We start from the raw sequence: 25,509 nt of genomic DNA, 5'->3' as shown, positions 1-25,509 counted from the left end.
CTGAAGTACTGCAAGGCCATTTTATGTTTGAGAGATGTGTGTTATCTTGTTGTGAAGTGAATTCAACTGTTTTCATAAGCTGTATTTGCAAGTAGCTTTAGATAAGAAAAAGGCTCTGCTGACCAAAGCACCTTTAAACTTTGGCCTTTAGATAGTAAGATGTTTGTTATTTCTTTAAAGTTTCATGTAACCTGTGTCCATATATGGTTTGTATTTACATCACATGCTGACGACATTGACTCATGTAAAATGATATAAAAGAGTTGTAGAGATGACAATAAACTGGACATGTTTGGGAGATTTTTTGTCTCTAAGATATTGTCCCCAGATGCATCTGTCTTGCTAATGACAGAGAGAGTGTGGGGCAGTAATTGGGACCTAATTCTTTTCAGTTGGGGGCTCGTCCGGGATGGACAGATGACATCACCAATATTTTGTGAGTATTTCTGAATTTTTTCTGTTCTTTAATACTCACTGGTATTGGCGTCCTGTTCCCACCCTTTATTTTAAGTTCAAGCTTTGGGTTCTATTACGGAGTTTTTGGGGAAAAATCTCGGGGTACTTTTGGGAAGCGCCCCTCGTGAATATAAGCAGCTGCCATTCTTTCGGGAAGAATGAAATTCTTTATAGAACCCCCTGCCTACTCTGTCATTTGTGAGGTTAAAAATTTTATAGAGTATAAGATTTTATTGTCTCTTATTACTGTACCTCGCTTATAAGGTAAGATAAGCGAATATTTTTGCATTGTTATATTGTTTTTGTAATGAGTCATAAAGACACTTAGGATTCTCCCCCTCCTAGACAGATGAGACTTGTAAGGCTTATGTTGCCTCTGTGTGTGTGACATTCTTCCTTCAGCTTACATCTTTCTGTGTCACCAATCCTTTTCCGTATACGTTTGCACTGTTTATATGTTTAACACTGAGGTTTTGCGTTTGCCGCTTTCAGCTGTTGGTTGAAAGTTATACCACTGCTCGACTCTGTGGCTAGTCATGGATGGTCCAAGAGTGTCTGTCCTTGACCAAATCCTTATTTTCTGAAGAAGCCTGATATAATATATTTCCGGGCGAAATGGAGATCTTCCGTCTTATTGGATATTGGATTATATCTATTGAGCGGGCTGGGTTGTGAAGTTCGACCCAAGCTAAGTATTTTTTCAGTATTATAATCGACAATCACTTAAGCAATAATCACTGAAAAAATTTGTCTTTGGTTATATCAGTCAAAATTGTTCACTTGAATAGTTTCTCTGAGGTTTGACTGCAGACACTTGAGATCTGTTCTCTTTACATAGTGAACTTTGACTGTCTGTACTCTTAAACAAAGTAAGCCTGACTATTTGTGATTTAGTGTGTTTTACCCAACAACCGTAGAGACTGTGTTAACACTGAGGTAGGACATGCTGTTATGTGGAATGAATTGCAAGCGGTGTTTGAATCAGTCTAAGATCTTTCCCTCGCAGCTTGTACACAAGAACTGTTTCTTGTCTCCCTTTCGAACATATAATAGTTTGATCCTGACTCATTTTGTGCGTTTCTTCTACGGCTGCTTCCTTTGTGTCCTGTGCTGGCAAAATTTTGTTTTGTTTTTAGAAGATTAGCAAGTTGTAAATTTTCTCTGTGCTTATTTGGATACCTAGTTACTGACCTTAAGGAATGCGATTCTGGTTTTCTCTTTCTGACTGAAAGCCATATTTTTCTATTTGACAGTTTGAATTCTATAAAGTACAAATGCACTTTTGATTGCCAGCCTTGCTGTTGTTCTTTGCTTTCATTATCAGGGTCTGTGCATGAATGCTTTTGCCCCTTCCCCCAGACTTCCCGGTTTGGGCTTCCACTGACAATGTTGTAAGCAGTACGGTGAGAATCATGATTCCACTGATTGTCTCTTTTCTTTCCTCCAGTATTATCAAAACCACCATCTCTTCTTACTCTTGTTGTCAAAGCTGATGGCACCCCCCGCTTCGTCCCAGACTTTAGGGCTGTTAATGTTTTGGTAATTCTCATTGCACCTATTGTCTCTGATGTTCCTTTCTTCCTCTCCTCCATTCCACCGGCAGCCAATGTTTTTTTCTGTCATTGTCCTAAAGAATGTTTTTTTTTCAGTCCTTGTTGATGAGGCTTCTCAGCCCCTTTTTGCCTTCACCTTTAAGCAACAGTATACCTGGTGTGGAATGCCCCAGGGCTATGTTGACTCCCCTGTGGTGTTCTCCATTGTCCTCCGGGCTATTATACAGCCATGGACTGCCCCTCATGGTTCTGTCCTCATCCTGTACCTCTTTTTGTGTTCCATAATTCAGGAGACCTGTCAGGCTGATAGTTTGCACCTTTTACAATGGTTGTCTGTGTGTGGTCACAAGGTACCACGAAATAAACTGCACTGGTGTAAATCTGAAGTGAAATACCTGGGTTTTGTCCTGTCTCATAGTCAGAGGAAACTCTGCACTTCCCGCATTGCTGCTGTTCTGGGTCTGCCCTGCCCAGCTACCAAGAAAGACATGCTTACTTTTCTTGATATGATTGGTTACTCAATGGATCTCTGATTGTTCCTTCTATGATCAGATTCTGAGACAGACCCTGGGTTCTGAAATGACTGCTCTTATCAGATGGACTCATGAAATGTTGGACATTTGAGATGTGCTTTGGTTTCTAGCCCAGGCCTGGGTCTTCCTGATTATGACCATATGTTTCATCTCTTTGTTCGGGACCATTGTAACACCATGAAGGGAGAACATGGCGGTAAGTTACGCTCTGTTGCCTTTTTTTCTACAGTCACTCCTGTTCAAGTTCATGGCATGCTTGCCTGCTTGAGAGCCCTGGCTGCATGTGCTATGGTGGTAGAGATGGTTACTCCTCTGACCCTTGGTCACCCCACTACCCTTCACACTTTTCACGATGTCCAAGCCCTTCTTTTAAATGGGCTTCTGGGTCTCAAGGGTGAACAGGATTCTTTTCCTCTCTTTTTTCACAGCTTCAGTCCTTTGTTACCCCCCTCTGAACTTGATGCCTGACGTTTGCCAGGTGCCCAAAGCCGCCCTTTTGGACGGACTTTGGTGCAAAGAGGGGAAACCCTGGATACCAGCTGCTAGCTCTCCCTTATTCATTGCCCAATATCATGGTATTGGTTATCGCAGTGCTCGCTCGACATTTCAACTTCTTGCTAGTGATATTTTCATTCTTGACCTTTTGCTCCTTGATACAGATATATATAGCTCGATAGCTACAGCTGGCACGTTTGTGAATTGAAAACAAATTGGAAAACACAATTCCTTTCTATTAGGATGTTGCTAATTTAAAATGTTTTTTCTTTTTCTTAGCAGTAGTTCGGATATATACATAGCCATCCCAGATCAATTTTGGCACAGATATTTCTAATGTTTTCCAAGGGTCCTCTTTATCACTGCAGAGATAGAGACGCTCCAAAAAGACATTAGCTTTATGCCTTTTTCCGAATATGAGGTTATGATATACATTATTTGTAGTTTTGGTTTTTTATATCAATGTATTTGCAGAGTTAAATTCAGCCCTGCACACTTGACAGATGGAATAATAGCTTCACGCTTAAAACTTTATGTTTTGTCTGTGTCATGTCTACTTGCTTTAGCTTAGTGGGTACCCCAGGATACATAACATTGGCCATTTCTAGAGCTCTTTTTCCACTTCTTACTAGCCTAATTGCGCAATGTTCTTTTACTTATAGCTTTCATATTCTAAATGTAGTTTAGTTAGGGGTTATATGTTTAAGAAAATGTTTTACTTTATACAGCGTTTATTTTGTGGTGCTCCCTACAAATGATCCATTCAGTATATATTTCTGAATACATTCAGTACATCAGTATGGTCTCTCTAAAAGTGCCATAATAGTTATATGCAGCACGCAAAAACATATCTTTTTGGAATGTTCAAGTAAGAACCTTAAGTAACTGAATATTGTCTCTCTTTTGCCATAGCTATACCAAGTAAATGTATTGGTATTGTCACATGTTGCCACATTCAGTACAGGCAACATGGTTTCTCTCTTGTTTTCTATCTCTTATTTGGATCACATTGGAGTACAGCTGCTGAATGATATTTGGACTCTTTTCGGTGTATCTCTTTCTGTATGCACAGACATCTGGCTGCTCTCCCTTTGAGATTCTCATGGGATGACCTTTCCCCGCCCCATGGGTAGACAAACCCTCAATAGTTGAGAGTAGTGATCTTCCCTTGATACAGGAGGAATACGTCCAAAAGCTCATTGAAATATTAGGGCTTGTTCAAAGTAACGTGTCTTGCACTTCTCCTTTCTCTCCACAGATTCCTACCCATTTTTTCCAGCCTGGTGATCGTCCAGAAGCTTTCCAAGGATAGGAAGCAGATGGATTTCCTCTTTGGCCTTCCCACTACTGCGATCGCTGTGACCAGTACCGCTGTACTCACTGAGGAGTTTTCTGTTTGGATCCACGCAAGTCGCTTGAAGAGGGTTAACCTAAAACCCCAGAAGCAAGTCTTCCCTGCGCAGATTTCACCTCCTCCAGTGGAACAACATGATGATCTCATTGCAGCATTCTACCAACTTTATCATTCTCTTACTGGCAACGCTGCTGCTAGTTTTTCTTCCTGTATGGATGATTTCTAAATGGGTCTACAGGGATGATGTGTCCTGGGTCCACGACACTTTCTGCCCATACCCATCTGTAAATGACACTCCTGCTTAAACAGCACCCCCGGCACCTCTTTGCGAACACGACGTCAAGCTGGACTCCCTTCCAAGGGCTGCCCTTCAATTAGAATCCAGAAAGACAGACAGTATACTACCCTTTGGTATACTTCCAGCAGTGTGCACGTGGTCACCTTCACTTTTGAGTATTGTGACATTGTGGACTGTTCATCAATTGATATCCCAAGGCTGTGCCATTGGTCCTCAGAGATTCCTAAAACTAAAGACAAATGTATATATATGTGTTACTGACTCACGTTGGGGGGTAAGTGTGCATTCTGGGGAACGGTAGGGTGGAATATTGATACTGACTGGGCTTATAAACCAGAAAGTGCTCTGAAAAAAGTGGACCAAAATGGTAAATTACTGCTTATTCATAGGACCCTTCGTAAGGTTGGAAACTGTTATAGGAAAAGTGTTCCTGTACAAATTATTAAGCTTTCTCTTACTATTGACAACCCTAGACCTACTGATGAAGGTATGTATATTATGGGCATGTGGTTTAAGGGTGGGTCTAGCTATCCGACCCATCAGTTTTCTTACGGGATCTATCTACCTCCTTTAATTTTACCTATCCCCTTTGTGCACTGTGGTGTTCTAAATACCTTTTGGTGCCTGGACAGAAAAAGCTTGATATTGCCGTTACCATCTATAAGGGTAATTACGGTACACATGTCATGTTTCTAATCTGACACAGGGTAGTTTTGTAGGTAATTTACCCCCAGGTTATTGTTCTGTCTTGGATCATAGGTATGCCCCATTGTTGCAGCATCAGATTTTCACCTTAGGTGATATTTACTGGCTCTATGGAGACTTTTGGCTCCGTGTTAAGCTACCCAGCTAGTGGATAGGCCAGTGCACTTTAGCTAAGGTTACCATGCTCCTGCATATTCTTTCTGCATATTCTTTCTGTATTTACGTCACATGCTGACGACATTGACTCATGTAAAATGATATAAAAGAGTTGTAGAGATGACAATAAACTGGACATGTTTGGGAGAATTTTTGTCTCTAAGATATTGTCCCCAGATGCATCTGTCTTGCTAATGACAGAGAGAGTGTGGGGCAGTAATTGGGACCTAATTCTTTTCAAACACTACCAAATAACTTCACCCCAGTTGGTACCCTATTTAACTAAATTAATATCTACACACTCCTAAACCATAACTCACATCATAATACATATATGAAACATATAATTTAAATAAATAATTACAAAATTGTTACAGTTGTTATCAAATTTAATCTCAATAAAGCACTTTACTCATAAATCACATTCACTTTACGTTCCCTAAAACTTCATAGGAAGTCAACATTAAAATGCGTCTACTTCAGCAGTCAGTGGTGTAGCAAGGGGTGGAGCTGCGCCCCACCAACACTCTTTCCCACCCCCACTTTTCCCTGCCGCTTGAGTGCCCCACCCCACAATCCTCTCTTCAAAATTGTCAGAATATTTGTGATTCCAGTGTACAGTCTGAGTTTAGGGACTGAGGATTAATAAAACAGAGGAATTGTATGGGGGACATGGAGAGAGATGAAATTTCAAATGGATAGGAGACCCTGTAAAGATGGGGGGGGGGGGGGGGGGGGTAAAAGAAAAGAGATGTGGGACCAAAGCAAATGGAAATACAAAATAAGCCAATGAAAGGTAGAAAGGAGCTTTTTATTTTGAATGTTAATTGAAATGGGTCAGCTTTTGGAAAAGTATGTCTCTGATATCTCATATTTTTCTTTCTATTTCTGTAACAACATAGATCAGTGGTCTCAAACTCGTGGCCCAGGGGCCACATGCAGCCCGCCAGGTACTGTTTTGAGGCCCTCGCTATGTTTATCATAATCACAAAAATAAAATAAGTTTCTTGAACATATGTCTCTTTAGCTATAAATGACAATATTATTATTAAGACAGCCAAAAGGAAAGATTTATAAACTATAGTTTTACCTCATGCAAAAATGTCATTTCTTTAATAAGACATTAACTATTTTTTCTGAGGCCCTCCAAGTACTTACAAATCCAAAATGTGGCCCTGCAAAGGGTTTGAGTTTGAGAGCACTGCCATAGATGGTTTCACTTCTTGAAGTTTCCAATTGTGCACATTTTAGTTTCTATTTCTGTAACGCTATAGATGGTTTCTCTTCTTGAGGTTTCCAATTCTGCACATTTTAGTTTCTATTTCTGTAACGCTATAGATGGTTTCTCTTCTTGAGGTTTCCAATTCTGCACATTTTAGTTTCTATTTCTGTAATGCTATAGATGGTTTCACTTCTTGAAGTTTCCACTTCTGCTTTTCCCTATTACTGTTCTACAAGCCCTTGTTTTGAGTGTATGTGTTATGCACGTGAACAAGATGCTTACTAGCATGGAAAAACGACCTGATATTGCAACCAGTGGTGAGAACTAGGGGCGGAGTTTGTGGAGGGGCAAGAGGTGGAACTGGATTCCACCAACCAAAGAAGCGTTCCGCTATCCCTGGAGCCCTGTATGTATTTTTAAATATCGCCTAACCCAGGGGTAGGGAACTCCGGTCATCGAGAGCCTATTCCAGTTGGGTTTTCAGGATTTCCCCAATGAATATGCATTGAAAGCAGTGCATGCAAATAGATCTCATGCATATTCATTGCGGAAATCCTGAAAACCCAACTGAAATAGGCTCTCGAGGACCGGAGTTCCCTACCCCTGGCCTAACCTATCACAGTTTTGTTAAGCGAGACCAGTAGACAAATAAACCCTAACGCGTCTAAGTTTGAAAAAGACCCACTAAGGAATGATTCGCGCCAGGAAAGAGTTGTAGCATGGATCCACAATACACAACTCTCTCCCCATGGCCAGCGTCGCGAGAGTGCCGTCCGGAAGTGACGTGAACTGCCTTTCGCTCAAAAGACGGAAGCGGTGGCGAAAGATAAAGGCTTGGCTGTAGGAGCAGCTAATGAGACGCTGGAGACAGAAAGCGGGAGCGAGGGCGGCTGGCTACTTCCACTCTCCCCCCCCCCCCCTCATCGCAAGAGAACCCCCGAAGGCAGCGAGCGCTTTTGGGTAGTGACTGTTGCATCCTTGTCACCATCTCTTTGACTTCTGACCTCTAACCTCTCTGTAAGTCTTGCACTATCACATGTTGCCCTCGGCTGTGCAGCGCTTTCTGTTCCATATCCTGCTTGTTTACCTCTTCCCTGTATCTGCAGCACTCCCTCCCCCGTCACAACTCCCCAGAGGGAAGACGCTCGAGAGCGTGCAGTGTGCACGTATGGAGGTACTTCTCTCTGTGTGTGATAGTATCTTGCAGGAGGAGATCCAGGCGGAAGTTAGGCACTGGAGTTGGTTCGCAGGAATACCTGTGGGATTCTGGCTGTCTGTGGGGAGATCAATGCAGCCCTGAACGGGCGGAGAACGCTGTTATCGGCTGGGTTCGGGAAGGGAATGTATTTTGAATTTAGTATAGTCACTTTTTTTTTTTTTTCCCCAGTAGCATCTCGAAGTGTGAGCCACATTCAGGTACGATATGTATTTTCATATCCCTGGTGAAGTAAGTCTTATGTTAGCACAGTGGAAGGTTAAGTGGCTTGCCCATCAACAACAGCAATTTATTCTGTAGTACTATCAGATGTACACAGCGCTGTAGATTGAACACGCAAGAGATAGTCCATGTCCAATAGAGCTTAAAACCTAATTATGACAGATACACCAGACTAAAGGATGAATCCATATATGCTGATCAGGTAGGGAATTAGAAGTGGAATGATGAAGTGGATAGGGTGGGGGACTGTGGAAGGAATAAGCAGAAAAAGTGGATGCTTTACGAACTGGTTGGGTTAGGACCTAAACGCAGCTTCAAAAATGTGGGCTTTCAGCCTGGATATAAGAACATAAGCAATGCCTCTGCTGGGTTAGACCAGGGATCTATCATGCTCAGCAGTCCACTCACTCGGCAGCCCATCAGGTCCTGGACCTATTAGTAACCATCTATCTATACCCTTCTATCCCCTTTTCCTTCAGGAAATTGTCCAGTCCCTTCTTGAACTGCAGTACCATACCCTGTCCTATCACGCCATCTCGAAGCGCATTCCAGGTGTCTACTACCCGTTGGGTGAAGAACTTCCTAGCATTGGTTCTGAATCTGTCCTCTTAATTTTTCCAAATGCCCTCTCGTTCTTGTAGTTTTCGAAAGCTTGAAGAATCTGTCCCTCTCCACTTTCTCTATGCCCTTCATGATTTCGTAAGTCTCTATCATATCCCCTCTAAGTCTCCTCTTCTCCAGGGAAAAGAGCCCCAGTTTCTCCAATCTTTCAGCGTATGAAAGGTTTTTCATACCTTTTATCAAGCGTGTCGCTCTCTTCTGAACCCTCTCGAGTATCGCCATATCCTTCTTTAGGTACGGTGACCAATATTGGATGCAGTACTCCAGATGCGGGCGCACCATTGCCCGATACAACGTTCTGGTTGTAATACCCTTCTTGATTATACCTAGCATTCTATTCGCTTTCTTAGCGGCCGCTGCGCACTGTGCCGACGGCCTCATGGTCTTGTCCACTATTACCCCCAAGTCCCTTTCTTGGGTACTCTCACTCAATAATAGCCCTCCCATCGTGTAGCTGTACCTTGGGTTTCTGTTCCCTACGTACAAGACTTTACATTTCTCTACATTAAACTTCACTGCCATCTCGTCGCCCACTCCCCTAGCTTGTTCAGGTCCCTTTATAAATCTTCACAGTCCTCTTTAGTCCTAGCCCCATTAAATAGTTTGGTATCGTCTGCGAATTTTATTACTTCGCACTTCATCCCTGTTTCCAGATCATTTATAAATACATTGAACAGCAGCGGTCCAAGCACCGACCCTTGCGGAACACCACTCGTAACCCTCCTCCAATCCGAGTAGTGGCCCTTCACTCCACTCCTACTCTCTGCTTCCTACCCGCCAACCAATTTCTGATCCATCTGTGTACGTCTCCTTCTACGCCATGGTACTTCAGTTTCCGAAGTAGGCGTTCATGGGATACCTTGTCAAAGGCTTTTTGGAAGTCTAAATATACGATGTCTATGGGGTCCCCTTTGTCCATCTGTTTGTTAATTTCTTCGAAGAAGTGCAATAAGTTTGTCAGGCACGATCTTCCCTTGCAGAAACTGTGTTGGCTTGTTATCATAAGTTTATTCCTTTCTAGATGCTCCTCGATGCTTTCTTTTATCAGCGCTTCCGCCATTTTCCCCGGAACCGAGGTCAGACTTACCGGTCTGTAGTTTCCTGGGTCACCTCTTGATCCCTTTTTAAAGATGGACATAACATTGGCTATCTTCCAATCCTCCGGGATCACGCCTGTTTTTAGGGATAGATTACAGACTTGCTGTAGTAGTGCTGCTATCTCCTCCTTCAGTACCCTAGGGTGGATTCCATTTGGGCCCGGTGATTTGTCAGGTTTTAGTTTTTCTATCTGCCTGTGAACATCTTCGAGGCTTACTTCCATGGATGTTAATTTTTCTGCTTGGTCTCCTTTGAAGATTTGTTCAGGTTCCGGTACGTTGGATGTGTCCTCTTTTGTAAATACTGATGAAAAGAACATGTTTAGTCTCTCTGCCATTCTTTCTCCTTCACCACTCCCTTCCTATCTCCATCATCCGGCGGTCCCACCTCCTCCAGTGTTCTCCCCAGGGCCTTTTAACTGGGCGCTGTGCCCAGCTAATTTAGATGCTGCTGTCATCTAACGCGAATCTCGCTGCCGCCGACGCTCAACATAAAAAAAACACCTCTCACCGGCTTGGAGACGCAAATTCATACTTCGGGGCTCTAAGGTGTGTGTGCTGGCTTCCCTTCTCTTCCCTCCGAAACCGGAAGTTATGTCCCAGGGGGGTGGGGGAAGGGAAGCCAGCATGCACACCTTAGAACCCCGAACCTTGAGTTCGCTACGGGCTAAGGCAGGAGACTGGTCAACGACTGATGGAAGCTTGCTTCGGGCCTTCCTCGCTGCCGGGTCCTGCCTACTTTCTGTTTCCGTGAAGATAGGACCCGGCAATGAGGAAGGTCCGAAGCAAGGAAGAGCAGCAGTAAGCTTCTCTCCATTGCTGACCTAAGGAAGATGGGAGGGAAGCTTACAACTTGCCTAGTGACTCTACCTGGTGTGTGAGCTGGGAGGGATAGAAAGAGAAATGCTGCTGCACCACCGAATGGGGGAGGGGAGGGGGAAAGAGAAATATTCTGCTGCTGCACCCGTTTTTGAGATGGAGGCAGGGGGAAGAGAAATGTTGCTGCTACTGCACCCATTTTTGGGGGGAGAGGGAAGAGAAATGTTCCGCCTGCTGCACCCAATTTTTTTGGGGGAAAGGGAAGAGAACAGCTGCTGCACCCAATTGGTGAAGAGAGAGGGGAGAAAGAAGACAGGGAGAGGAGAGGAAAGAGATGCCAAGACAATGAGAGGGAGGGAAAGGACAGGAGCTACCAAACCATGGAGGGGGGATAGAGATGTGGGGGGAGGGAAGAAGGAGGCAGATGCAGATAAGGAAGGAGAGAAAGGAAGAAGAGATGCCAGATAATGGAGGGGGAGATGAGAGGAGAGAGATGCCAGGGCATTGGGGGAAGGAAGGGAAACTAAAGGAGACAAAATGCTCTTACATAATAAATGCATTATGGTTTGAAAATTGCGCTGGAGAGCCCATTGGTTCTTGATGTTCAGATTGTGAATATTTGATATTGATTGTTTCTAATTAACTACTGTTCTGGGTATGATTTCAATTCATTTTGGTATTTTTTACCCAGCAACTACTGGTTGGGCCTGTTTAAGTTGATAGAACGAAATAGTGGCATGAAAATGTTTATCTGCAGTCCAAGTGCATACCATCTTGAGAGAGTAGACATTAATTACTACTTTTTTTTTATACTGGAGTCGAGTCAATTTCTGATTTTCTATATCACACCCTACTCTTTTCATAGAAGTCTGGTCATTGTTTCTTGATTGTGTAGATATAAAGCTATGCCCCAGTTTTCAAAATAGCACATTGAGAAGAAAAGACCAAGATATAGGTGTTAGAATCTGTCTTTCCACCTGGTAAGTGTAGCACATTCCAAGAACCGTGCACTAACGTGTTAACTTAAACGTTCTTTCTTTTAAAAAAAGAATCTCTCTGTATTTAAGTACCTTTTTTCTTTTATTGTGCAGAATCAAAATTAGGAATGACTGCTGTAACTTAAACTTCATTGGCTACCAATATGGAAAGACAGACCTTGGGAAGAGGAAGAATTCATGAAAATAAAGTAAATACTGTAGTTACCTTCAGTGGTCAAAGGTGCCCTTTTTGCTAGACAGGCAACTAACTATATAAGAGTAGAACATACTTTGAAACATTACCAATAACTAGGAGAAAAAATTCTTTATAGGGCTGTGTACGTTTTTGTTCTTGTTTTTCTTAGATTGCTTTATATTAATTGTTCTTCCCTTCTTTTCAGCCTTTCTTTCTTACCATTTCTGGAGCACCAAGGCGTTTCCTGGGTCTATTGCTTCTCCATTTAGTCAACCGCAGATGTCAGGCACTGCATCTTAAGTGATGTGCCTAAGGCTATTTCCAGTCCAGCTCCTCAACATTTTTCAGGGTCAGTGGAATCTTTGGGAATAATTGGCAATAGCCTGGAGATCTGCAGGTGTTTCTTTGGCTCAGAAGACATGGAGCAGACATGCCCTCACTGGGATGAGAGATGTGATATAGAGCATCACCTGAGTCCCAGACCAGAGAAGAGGTTGTAAATAGAAACTTGTAGGTCGTGGCCTTCTGTTGAGGCATCCAGTGAAGGAGTCGGGCTGTCCAGGGATGGAGAATGTGCACAAGGAACCAGGGAAGACACAGGAGGGGAATTTTCAAGAGGGAAGCATCAGATTATAGTAACAACAGCACCTCTATCAACAGTTTGAATGCCTGCACTTTGAGAATGTAAATGTGCACTTTAAATTTAGTAAGGAAGCTACTTTTGCACAGGAATCCAGTTACAGACCACCTTTTAGCTATCAGGGAAATGGCTGTGACTCCTTGGCGATGTATTCTGAAAGGGCATTGTCTTGCAGTTTCACCTGCTATCACTTGTCTTCCATGTCCAGCACAATAGGGACTGAAGACTTAAACAGTGGCCATCTCAAAGGCCTCAAAGAGGCAGTGAAGATGACTATGATGGATGGCCCTGAGAAGACAAGACAGTGTGAAGATCACATTGACATTGATGATTCTTCAAGGTTAACTGGCATCAAAAGAGGGGATCGGCGGCAAAAGAACCGTTCTTCCCAGAAGGATAAGGAAGACTGGAGAGAGAACTCCAATAAGGAAGGAAAGTCCCCCTCTTCAGCCAATGGGAAGAACAAACCTACAAGGAAGAAGACTCAGGCTGAGGGGAAACGACTGCTGAGACCTGAGCTTCACAGGCAAGAGGAGAGGCTGCTCCAGATCTGCATTTCTTGCTTCAGAATGTTTGTTGACTTGTTGCAGGCCCACAAGGGCTTTGTTCAGCAACTGAGAAGTGTCTCGGTCAGATTGAAGCACTGGGCCTGCTGCTGGGGTGATTTGATGTTTCGCTTGTTGAAGATGCTATGTGCACTGCTTATCCTGATGCTCATGGTGGCCTTAGGTTGCCTACGGCTTTGTTGGTGCTATGCAAAGTCTGCATTTTCATCTGCCATGGTAAAGCTCGGCAGGAGTGACAATGGCACTACTCATTTTATATCTGATCTTGGCTTGCCTTTTATTTGGAGATTCTGGACCTGGTTGAAGGGCACAAGGACTTGCAGGTACTTGGCCAATCTGCTGCAAAAATGGAAGCTACAGCTTTGGACTTCCAAGAGGTTACGGACAGATACAGAGATCCCGGTGTTCAGGTCTAACTCAGCTAGCACACAGGGGCGCTACCAACCAAATGAAGAGGTAGAAAGGCTGCTAAAGCTGGCAGATATACCAGAAGAAGATCTGGATCCCTTCAATGCCCTGGGGGTGGAAATGACTGCCTCAGATGTAGAGCTGAAAAAAGCTTATCGGCGGCTGGCTGTACTGGTAAGCTACCAAGTTGCCATGATATTAACAAAATCAGCTTACTTTTAGTAAAATTCACTCTGCACTTTCTGAACAAAAGTAAGGGAAAGCTACATGTGTTCTACAGTATTATAGATATTGCTTGGGTGTCTAACTTTGGGCTAGATTCACAAAGCAAACCAATCGTGTACCGATCGATTTTGCGACCAGATTTCCCTTCACTATTCACTAATCTCTCCTGCGATCCGTTTCGAATCCGTGCGTGCAAATTAGGAAAAACGCATGCAAAGTGGACATGGATGCGATTCACCATCCAAAATTTTAAAACCGAATGGGCTGGCCAATCAACCCAAAAAGCGACTGCTGGAGACCAGTAAAAAAAGTCTTTCCAACTCTCCAGCTCCATAGAAGCCCTGCCTGCTCGCCCCAAATGCTGCCCTGCTTTGCCCCAATCTGCCTGCTCGCCCTGAATGCCAACCTGCTCTTCCCTGATCTGTCTCCTGCCTGCTCAACCCGAATGCCGCCCTGCTCTGCCCTGCACTGTGAGCCTGTGGTTTTAACCTGCGGGTTTAAACCATGGGCTCGCTGGGCTACAAAAGTAAGCTAAATTTTATTTTTTTTAAGTCACGGCTGGCCCGTGTTAACCTGCCCCCCCCACCCCCGGCGATGCCCCCCAAACACGAGTCAACCATAATTTATGTCGCAACAAATATGGGCAACGCCCTCCTGCCATGTATAACCCCTTCTGCCCGGGCCTGGCCGACCTCGCTCCCTGTTGCTTAAGCTAGTCCAACCGGCTGGCTGGGCCCATCCCCTCCCCTACTTTTCAAATCGTTGGGAGCAGGAGGGGTGGTCAGTCCCTCCTGCTCCAGACCTCCTCCAATGCAAGTGCGGCCTTAGGCCATACCCTGGTACATCATGTGATGCATGGTGAAGGGCCTAAGGCCCTGATTAGCTGAGGTGCCTTGGGCGCCTCCCTTTGGATGGACCTGGGGCGCCTCAGCCAATCAGGGACTTCCTTAGGGAGGAGTCTAAAGAAGTCTGGCCAAAAATATATGGAGAGTGGGTGGGCTGGGCCCAGGCCGGCCAGCCGGCTGGTCTAGCTTAGCTACAGGGAGGCGGGCAGGGCAGAAGACGTTTGAGATGGCAGGAGGGAGTTGGCATCCCTCCTGCCTTTTGTGGGGCAATGTTGCAGGGGGGGGCATTTTTTAGGGGTTTGGGGAGGAAGGAGGCATTTCAGTGGGGGAGCTTTTTTATTTTTTTTATTTTGAATAGAGCAGTTATTTTTCATGTGTAATACACGCAACTGCCCAATTTAAAAAAAAAAAAATAAAATTTAAAAAAGCCGGCAGAAGCCCTGACAGCAGTGACATGAGGCTGCTTCTCCTCTCACTACTTTCAGGGTCTGCGCAAGTGTTGGGATGGCACAGCAGCAATCTGTGCCGGCAGATGGAGGCGTTCTCCGATCACCCCCCCCCCCCCCCCATCTGCTTATTGCAATTTTAAGAATCCATCGGACCTGCCCGAATCAGACACGGATCAGTCCCAATCGGGCAGGTTCGTGAATCTAGCCCTTTACACATAAACCTCACTTCCATATGCTGTACAACCAGCTAGCTCTGGCTACCATTTTACACCTGCCTTTTGTTGCATGGAGTTAATCACTCTAATTATATTTTCAGTGCAATAGGTGAGACATTCTAGACAAGTGGTCTCAAACTCAAACCCTTTGCAGGGCCACATTTTGGATTTGTAGGTACTTGGAAGGCCTCAGAAAAAATAGTTAGTCTTATTAAAGAAATGACAATTTTGCATGAGGTAAAACTCTTTATAATTTATAAATCTTTCCTTTTGGCTAAGTCTTAATAATAATATTGTAATTTATAGCTAAAGAGACACATGATGAAGAAACTGTTTTATTTTACTTTTGTGATTATGATAAACATACCTAGGGCCGCAAGTTTAAGATCACTGTTCTAGACAGATGAGATGGGTTATTTCCCCATTTCTGCGTTCTGCTACAGAAGGAATCCACTCCGGATTTCTCACTCTGCTTCTGCTGTACTTCACTGGATTCTCTAGCCACCTACTGTGCACGCATGCCTGCAGGGAGGGTTCTGCTCTCCCCATGTTGTTATTTTTAGTAGAGAATGACACGGGAAAAAAATTTGTCCCCGTCCCCATGAGCTTGTCCTTGTGGACTTGGTCCCCTGTCAGCTCAGTCCCCAACCCCACCAGCTCAATCCCTGTCCCCTTCAAACCATCTGATCCCATCCGCATAAACCATCTCCCTTCTGTGTTCCTATTTTCCCCATATCTCCCCTTTGTATCTGTATACTCCCTCCTGTGTCCGGCATTGCCCCCCCCACCCCATGTCCATATACCATCCCCATATATCTCCCCTTTATGTCTCTGTCCCTATGCCCTCATGCACATAATTTCTCCTCTATTTCTGTTACCTTCCTGTGTCCAGATTTCCCCTCTCTTCCTCTTCCACACCAATGTGTCTCTCTCCTCTCCAACACCATCTAGCTTCTTTCCCTCTTTCTCCCCCACCCTGCTTCTAGCATCTGGCTCACCTGCCTGTCCTCCCCTTTGTCAATATTTGTCTCCCTCTTCATCCATTTGGTCTAGTATCTCTCTTCCTTTCACTCCCTCTTTCTTACTGTGAGGGAACATGCACAGTCACAGATCACACGGTCCAGCAGCCCCCTCCTGCCCGATTATCGCGTCCCACCATCTCACCTTATGTACCGAATTTAATTTTTCTTCTCCTAGCGCCACGCTTTCCAACAAGTCGCGTTCTCGGCTGCTTCAGTTGAATCTTCTTCTCTGACGCAACTTCCTGTTTCCGGTTGTGTCGGAGGAGGGTAACAGCCACTGTGTCATTCTTTAATTTTTAGTTCAATGTAATTTCGTCCCTTTTTAAGGTAATGGTGCTTGGAGTGAATTTGAAGCTCTGCCTGCTTGAAAATTCACAGACTTCAGGCTGTAGCTGACAGGTCGATCCCACTGGGTACATGTTAGCCAGCCTGCGTAGTTTTCTCTGGAGCTCAGAGCCATCCCTGAGGTGGTCTCGCCTACTGTTAAGCAAGGCTGGAGCACAGGCTGTTGGGCCCCTTAGGAGACTTGGTGGTGACTCGCCTCCGCCTGTCCCAGTGTGCATCTGTTGGTCCGCAGGGGTAGAGGTATAGTCGGGCATAGGAGTCTGACTGGAAGCCCGAAGATCAACTTTCAGAAGCATTCCAAGCATTGTGGTAGTGATTTTATCCCAGGACAAGCAGGCAGCATATTCTCACATGTGGGCGACGTCATCCATGGAGCCCAGAAGCGGACAGCCTCGCAAGCGGACTTGCTTGTAAAACTTTAAGAAAGTTTTCAACTGCCACACCGTGCATGAGCAAGTGCCTTACCGCCCGACATAGGGCACACGTCTCCTCAGTTCTCAGTTTTCCACGGAACCATCAAGTCACTCATTTCAACGCTATGCGCTAGACTTAGTTCTTCTCGTGCCTTCTCTCACCGCGGCTCGTGTATTTTCTTTACAGGGTCGCTGTGTTTATTTGCACGTTAAATTAGTTTTTCTTATTTTCTTCGTGTCACTGTGGAGCCTACTTGCGGCTTTAGCCTGCAGGCCTTGATTTTGCCGCACCCGTGTTTCATTCCAGTCCCGGCCGGTCACAGGGTTACGAAGTGTAGCCTGACCACTTTTGGAGTCAGGCGCCCGCTGTGCTACAATTTCAAATTGATGTCGGCCTTTGCCTAAGCCCTTGAATCCCATTCCTGCTCCAACCTCGACAGTTTTCTCCGGGGTCAAAATCTTCGACCTCGATCAAACCTTCCTCAATGGGGAAGTCTTCGGGGAGCTCAGCTAATTCTTCCCCTGGGGCGCCGTTATCCCAGGACAAGCAGGCAGCATATTCCCACACATGGGTGACGTCACCGACGGAGCCCCGCAGCGGACAGCCTCGAAAGCAAACTTGCTTGAAGATCTCGATCTTTCGAACACTGCACCGCGCATGCGCGCGTGCCTTCCCGCCCGAACTAGGGGGCGCATCTCCTGAGAGGATCCTCAGTTCGTTTAATTCCGCGGAGACAAGAAGACACGTTTTCTATCTCTGCAGCATTGCCTTCTCTTCACCGCGGCTGTTTCTTTTCTTTTCTTTAGTTAAGTTCGGTCGCTGTGCTCTTCTTTTTCGGTTTTTCTTTTATAAAAAAAACAACAAAAAAACATTTTCTTTTATTTTTGTCCGGCCGGTGAGCTTTGGGCCTAGGCCCATTCGCTCTTTCGTTCGACACGGACTTTATTTTTTCCATGTCCCGGCCTCTTACCGGGTTTAAACGTTGTCGCCAGTGTAATCGTGTGATTTCGGTCACCGATCCCCACTGCCGTTGTTTACAGTGTCTGGGTTCTACTCATTCCCCAGAAGACTGTCATCGTTGCTTCACCCTTACTCCACGAGCTTTTCGGCGCCGGTGTGCTCAGTTTTTTTCAACTTTTTGGCATGGAGCAACCTTCGGATTCGACCTCGACCTCGGCGGCTGCCCCGGTCTCGAAGGCTTCGACTCCGACGACATCGACACCTGTGGTCTCGAAGGCTTCGACTCCGACGACATCGACACCTGTGGTCTCGAAGGCCTCGACCCAGACTCCGGCTGGAACTTCGGTCTCGAAGGCCTCGACCTTACCTGCTTCGGTTCCCTCGAAGACACTACCATCCACAAAGTCTTCTACGGGGGGTAAGTCTCCGGGTTCTCTTTCAGGTACCATACCCAAGAAGCCACCAGAGTCCTCGACACGTCCTTCGTCTAAGCGTACCTCCAAGATAAGGGAATACTCACCTTCGAGGTCGCCCTCTTCGGAGCGTACTGCTGCACCTACGAGGTCAGATTCTTCTGTCTCGGTGCCGATGCTGGAGAACATGCTGAAATCTATACTCGCCACTCAGATTTCCTCCTTAGTGGCTCAATTGGTCCCGTCCTCGACCTTGCCTCGGACTGATCAGCCTGTCACTCAACCGAAGCTTCCAGTGTCCCGAGGCCTATCAAGGACACCGAAGAAAGTTTCTTCATCGGATTCTTCTCCAGACTCACCTCCTCCGAAGCACCGGTCGAAGCATTCGAGACCTATTGCTTCCAAGCTTCGGAAGGAGTCTTCGACCTTGGATACTGAGACTTCTCTGCCTCATTCTTCGAAGCAGAAATATGGATCTCGACACCATCGAGCATCGACTCGAAGCCCTTCTCGACCGAAGACATCACCGTCGAAGCACTCACGTCGAGACAGTTCACCTCACACCTCGACCCATTCTGTGCCACGTACACCTGGTACTTCTCCTTCCAGAAGCCTAAAGAGGAAACATTCTCTTACTCCGCCTCACAGTACGGCTTCTTCTATGACTTTACGTCTGGACTCAGAACCACTTTCTCCATACTCTAGAGAGGCTTCTCCATCCTACTCAACTGTTCCTAAATCTCGCAGTGTCTCACCTGAAGAAACATCTGATCCTAAATCCATTTCTTTTGCAAAGTTTATTTTTGATATGGGTCAAGCTCTCAAATTGGACCTTCATTCAGACTCTAAGTATACTCCTGAATACTTAGCAGATATGGAGCTGCCTCATCCACCAAAAGAGTCCCTCAGATTGCCTATGACACCTGTTCTGAAACAGACATTTACTCGTAATATGGAGACTCCTTATTCAATCACTGCCATTCCATCTAAATTGGAGTCCCGTTATAGAACTGTTCCATGCAAAGGTTATGAAAAGTCTCAACTTTCTCATCAATCCCTGGTAGTAGAATCATCTTTAAAAAAAGCACATCCTTCAAAAATTTATGCTTCAGTTCCTCCAGGGAGAGAAGGTCGTACCATGGATAAGTTTGGACGTCGTTTATATCAGAACTCTATGATGGCAAATAGAGTTCTTAATTATAGCTATATATTTACATCCTACTTCAATCATTTTCTGAAGATTTTACCATCTTTTTACCCGGATATCTCTACTACTCGTCTCTCAGAATTTAAACTCATCCTTAAGACTCTTTCTCAGTTACGACTATTCATGCTACAAGCTACATATGATGCATTCGAACTCTCATCTCGAGTATCTGCCTTTGCTGTAGCCATGCGTCGTTTAGCATGGTTGCGTATTGTGGACATGGATCCTAACCTTCAAGATAGATTGGCTAATCTTCCTTGTCAAGGAAATGAGTTATTTGATGACTCTATTGAAGCGGCTACCAAGCGTCTTTCAGAACATGAACGCTCTTTTGCTTCCCTCATTCGTCCAAAATTGAAACCTGCACCAACTAGAGGTTTCAAGCAGACTCCACGTCGTTATCCTCAGAAAACGACTCCTGCTTTTTCCAGACCTCCTCCTCGTCGTCCTCCTCAACAACAGCGACAACAAAAGTCTCAGACTCCTGCTGCCACCAAGCCTGCTCAGTCTTTTTGACAATCTCGACCTGAGCATTCAAATTTCTCTGTTCCCAAATTCTCTCCTCCCCATAGGGGGTCGCCTGTCCACATTTTATCACCAATGGGAGCTCATTACATCAGATCTCTGGGTGCTTACCATCATAAGAGAGGGATACTCTCTTCGACTCCTTCAGGTACCTCCAGATCGCCATCCAAGAGAGTGTCCTTCCAATCAGTCGCATCTCCCCCTTCTTCTTCAAGAAGCTCGAGCTCTTCTTCTCCTACGAGCAGTGGAGGAAGTTCCTCTTCTCCAAAAGAACTTGGGATTCTACTCCCGTTATTTTCTAGTTCCCAAAAAGACGGGGGATTTGCGACCAATCCTGGATCTCAGAGCTCTCAACAAATATCTAGTCAAAGAGAAATTTCGAATGCTCACTCTGCCAACTTTATATTCGTTAATGGATCAAGGAGATTGGATGTGTTCCCTCGATCTCAAAGAGGCCTATACTCGTATCCCTATTCATCCAGCATTTCGCAAGTACCTCAGATTCCAAGTAGGAAACCTTCATCTACAGTACAGAGTTCTCCCCTTCGGATTGGCTTCTTCTCCCAGGGTTTTCACAAAATGTCTCGTGGTCGTGGCTGCAGCTCTTCGCAACCAGGGTCTACAAGTATTTCCATACCTAGACGACTGGCTCATCAAGGCTCCCTCTTTTTCAGGGGTTATTGCAGTGACCCAACAGACTATTCTTTTTCTACAAAGTTTGGGATTTCACATCAATTTTCCCAAATCTCAGTTGACTCCTTCTCAGTCTCTCCAGTTCATAGGAGCAACTCTGGACACTATCAATCTGAGAGCATACCTTCCACAACCACGTCAGGCCGCTCTGCTTCAGCTTTCTCAACAACTCTTCCACCTTTCAACTGTTCCAGCACGAACGATGATGGTTCTGCTAGGTCACATGGCTTCTACAGTTCATGTGATTCCTTTTGCCAGACTTCACCTTCGCATTCCTCAATGGACACTGGCATCCCAATGGCAGCAATCAGTGGATCTACCAACTCGACTGATTTCCATAACTCCTTCTTTTCGGAAGTCTCTCCGTTGGTGGATGCTCTCTTTGAATCTTTCAAGAGGCTTGCTGTTCCACCCTCTTCCTCATCAGAAAGTCCTCACAACCGACTCGTCAACGTATGCATGGGGAGCTCATGTGGACGATCTTCGTACTCAGGGTCTATGGACTCAAGCAGACCGTCGGTGTCATATCAATCTGTTGGAACTCAGAGCGATATTCTATGCTCTCAAAGCTTTTCAACATCTCCTTCACGACATGGTGATTCTTGTACGTACAGACAACCAGGTAGCCATGTATTATGTCATCAAACAGGGAGGGACGGGATCTCACTCCCTCTGTCAAGAAGCTCTGAAATTATGGCGTTGGGCAATTCTTCACAACATCTTCCTCAGAGCTGTTTATATTCAGGGTCAACAAAATTATTTGGCGGACAAATTGAGTCGTCTTCTACAGCCTCACGAATGGACACTCAATTCTCCTACTCTTGGCCAAATTTTTGCTCGTTGGGGAACTCCGCAGATAGATCTGTTTGCGTCGCCTCTCAACTACAAACTGCCTCAATTTTGCTCCCGCATCTATGCTCCTCAACGTCTCGAAGCGGATGCATTTCTACTGGACTGGAGGAACCAGTTCCTTTATGCTTTTCCTCCGTTTCCTCTGATTCTCAAAACTCTAGTCAAGCTGAAGTCAGACCATGCCACCATGATTCTGATAGCTCCTCGGTGGCCCAGGCAACCTTGGTTCTCCCTTCTACTTCAACTCAGCACCAGGGAGCCTCTTCTTCTACCAGTATTTCCCTCTCTACTCACGCAGAGTCACGGATCTTTGCTTCATCCCAATCTGCAGTCTCTACATTTGACAGCTTGGTACCTTTCTGCATAACAGACTTTTCTCAATTCTCTCCGTCTGTTCAAGATATATTGGTTGCCTCCAGGAAACCATCTACGAGACAATGTTATGGTCAGAAGTGGACTAGATTCTCTGCTTGGTGTTCTACACGTCATTTACCACCCAGATCTGCTTCTTTGACATCCGTTCTGGACTATTTATTTCATTTTGTCACAATCTGGACTTCAGACTACATCTATTCGAGTACATCTTAGTGCTATAGCTGCTTTTCATCAGCCTTTGGATGGAAAACCCCTTTCTGCGCATCCGATGATTTCTCACTTTATGAAAGGACTTCTTAACCTCCATCCACCGCTTAAACCACCTCCAGTGATTTGGGATCTCAATGTGGTTTTAGCTCAACTTATGAAACCTCCTTTTGAACCGCTTGACAAAGCTCACCTCAAGTATCTCACTTGGAAAGCTGTTTTCCTGATCGCCCTCACATCTGCTCGACGAGTCAGTGAGTTGCAAGCGTTGGTAGCAGATCCACCTTTCACAGTTTTTCACCATGACAAGGTGGTCCTACGTACTCATCCTAAATTCTTGCCTAAAGTGGTTTCAGAATTTCACATCAATCAGTCTATTGTTCTGACTGTATTTTTTCCAAAACCTCATTCTCACCCAGGAGAAGCGGCTCTTCATACTTTGGACTGTAAACGTGCTTTGGCTTTCTACCTCCAACGCACTCAACTTCACAGAACATCTCCTCAGCTTTTCATCTCTTTTGATCTGAACAGGTTGGGATGTCCTATATCGAAACGCACAATCTCCAACTGGATGGCTGCTTGCATTTCTTTCTGCTACGCTCAGGCTGGTCTTCCTTTGCAAGGTCGAGTGACGGGCCATAAAGTTCGAGCTATGGCGGCATCTGTAGCTTTCCTCCTATCAACTCCTATTGAGGAAATCTGCAAGGCTGCCACTTGGTCCTCGGTTCATACTTTCACCTCTCATTATTGTCTGGATACCTTATCCAGGAGGGATGGCCGCTTTGGCCAATCTGTTTTGCAAAATCTCTTTTCGTAAATTGCCAACTTCCCTCCGTCCCTTTTGATTAGCTTGGAGGTCACCCATGTGTGGGAATATGCTGCCTGCTTGTCCTGGAATAAAGCACAGTTACTTACCGTAACAGTTGTTATCCAGGGACAGCAGGCAGATATTCCCACAACCCTCCCACCTCCCCTGGTTGGCTTCTTGGCTAGGTATCTGAACTGAGGATCCTCTCAGGAGATGCGCCCCCTAGTTCGGGCGGGAAGGCACGCGCGCATGCGCGGTGCAGTGCTCGAAAGATCGAGATCTTCAAGCAAGTTTGCTTTCGAGGCTGTCCGCTGCGGGGCTCCGTCGGTGACGTCACCCATGTGTGGGAATATCTGCCTGCTGTCCCTGGATAACAACTGTTACGGTAAGTAACTGTGCTTTATCTTTGGTGTCTCCATCAGGTACGATTGCTAAGCCAACCCTTAAGGACATACCACCTCTAGAACCAGTGGGTCTGAGGATATCCAGAACACATGTCTCTATCGAGGCAACACTCTTCCTCGAGGTTGTCTTCCTTGGAGTCTATAGCTACACCAATTGTACCAGCTCCAGTGGTCTCGGTGCCAGCTTTGCAGAGTATGTTGGGTTATTCTGCATCAGGAGTTTGGTAACATGCTTGCCAAATTAACTCCTGCCTTGATCCTGCTTCCTGCAGGCCAGCCTGAGCACTCGGTAGTAATACAAGGAGTCAAGTCCTTAAGAGTGCCTTGAGAAAAACCAACACACTCTATATGCAAGGAGTTGAGTCCTTGAGAGTGCCTCGAGATACTTCTGCACAAGGAGCTGAGTCCTTATCAGTGTCTTGACTTCGATCTCCAACTATTGAGCCCTACCTCTATGCATAAGGCATTGCCTTCGAGTCACAGGGCGAGGACTCCTCGACATTCCTTATTGACATGCACTCGAGATCAGTACCTCGTTCTCAGAGGCACAGTTCATCTCCACACCATCTGTTGAGGTATTAATTGAGACCCAGGTCCTCTTCTCGAGGCAGACCTTGTTTCTCGAGGCATAGACAATCCTTGAGACAGCCACCTTCCTTCTCAAGGAAATCTATGGCAGAATCATTTTCGTCAGTTGAGTCTTTTTCCTGTGTTTTTTCATCACCAGCTGGTTCTTTTTTGCCTATGTATTCAGATCTCAGGCCTCAATATTCCACAGAGGCTTCACCCTCTTTCTCTGCCATAAGACGTACTTTGAGGGGGTTTCCGGTCGCATTTGACTCAATGGGATCTCCCCCTCTTCTGCTTTGATGTCCTTTACTCAATTTCTATGCCAAATGAGTAAAGATCTTAACATCACTTTGCAGTCTGATTCAACATATTCTAAGTATTTGGAAGAACTGAATATACCTCATCCTCCTTCAGATTCATTAAAATTACCCATGAATGGCATTCTCACTCAAACTTTAAAATGAAATCTTGCTACACCATATTCCTTTCCTGCTGTGCCAGCGAAACTGGTATCTCGATATCGAATGGTTCACTGTACAGGATTTGAAAAGTCTCAACTATCCCATCAATATCTTCTTGTTAGGTCTTCGTTGAAAACAACCAATCTGGCCAAGGTTTATGCTACAGTCCCACCTGGCGGAGAGGGAAGATCCATGGATAAATTTGGCCGACGCCTGTATTAAAATTCTATGACAAATAGAATTTTAAACTACAATTTTGTCTTTACATCATATCTCAAATATTGGGTCAGTGCTATGCCCTCCTTTTTAAGTACCTTTCAGAGCATTGCCTTACAGAGTTCCAGCATATGCATTCCACTCTGGGACAACTTCACATACATATGGTCCAGGCTGCATAAGATACTTTTGAGATGTCCTCCAGGACCACTGCTTTCTCGGCGGTGATACGCTGTCTCACCTGGCTCCCCACCATAGATATGGACCCAAATCTACAAGATCGACTTGCCAACATCCTATGCCAAGACAATGAGTTGTTTGATGACCCTATTGAGGCAATTACAAAGCACTTGTCTGAGCATGAGAAGTCATGCCTCCGTCAGCAGATCAAACCCGAATCCTTCCATAGCAAAGGGTTATACACCACCTACATCTTCCCAAAGGTGTTTCTCTCAGAAGGCAGCACCTGATTCAAGGCCACCTCTTAAGAAACAGCAGCAATGACAGCAGCATGAACCTCAGACTCCTGCTGCATCTAAGCTTTTTCAGTCTTTTTAATCAACTCGCACACCTTACTCGTTCTACCTCTCTCGTCTCTTTTTTTCCTTAGGGGGTCGTTTCCATCATTTCTACCAAGGATAGGACCTCACTCTCATCTGGAAAGGCCTCTCTCTGCACTTCTTTCTGATTACAAAAGAGTATCCTTTCAATCTTTCCGGACCACTATTCTTCTTCATGCAGCTTAAGCTCCGCTTTGTCTACATGTCAT

The 25,509-nt window shown here is 45.2% G+C and overlaps 1 protein-coding gene across 4 annotated transcripts in view; it reads left to right on the top strand.

Moving 5' to 3' along the window:
- The first annotated feature begins 7,612 nt into the window (after window positions 1-7,612).
- DNAJC14 (DnaJ heat shock protein family (Hsp40) member C14) overlaps window positions 7,613-25,509 on the top strand; it is a 48,115-nt gene continuing 30,218 nt past the window's right edge. Inside the window, exons 1-2 of one of the 4 annotated variants that reach the window (XM_033937902.1) lie at window positions 7,613-7,789; window positions 12,126-13,708. In XM_033937902.1, the coding sequence (XP_033793793.1) occupies window positions 12,707-13,708 (1,002 nt within the window). In that variant the 5' untranslated portion in view covers window positions 7,613-7,789; window positions 12,126-12,706. Of the gene's footprint in view, window positions 7,790-7,927; window positions 7,947-11,850; window positions 11,934-12,125; window positions 13,709-25,509 lie in introns of those variants that run through there. The other 3 variants (XM_033937905.1, XM_033937904.1, XM_033937903.1) reach the window with 3 other exon arrangements.

This window comes from Geotrypetes seraphini, chromosome 3 (assembly GCF_902459505.1).
Source record: "Geotrypetes seraphini chromosome 3, aGeoSer1.1, whole genome shotgun sequence".
In the NCBI taxonomy this organism is placed as follows: Eukaryota; Metazoa; Chordata; class Amphibia; order Gymnophiona; family Dermophiidae; genus Geotrypetes; species Geotrypetes seraphini.
Note: the sequence above shows the minus strand (reverse complement) of the source record. Positions and strands in the feature narration are given on the sequence as shown.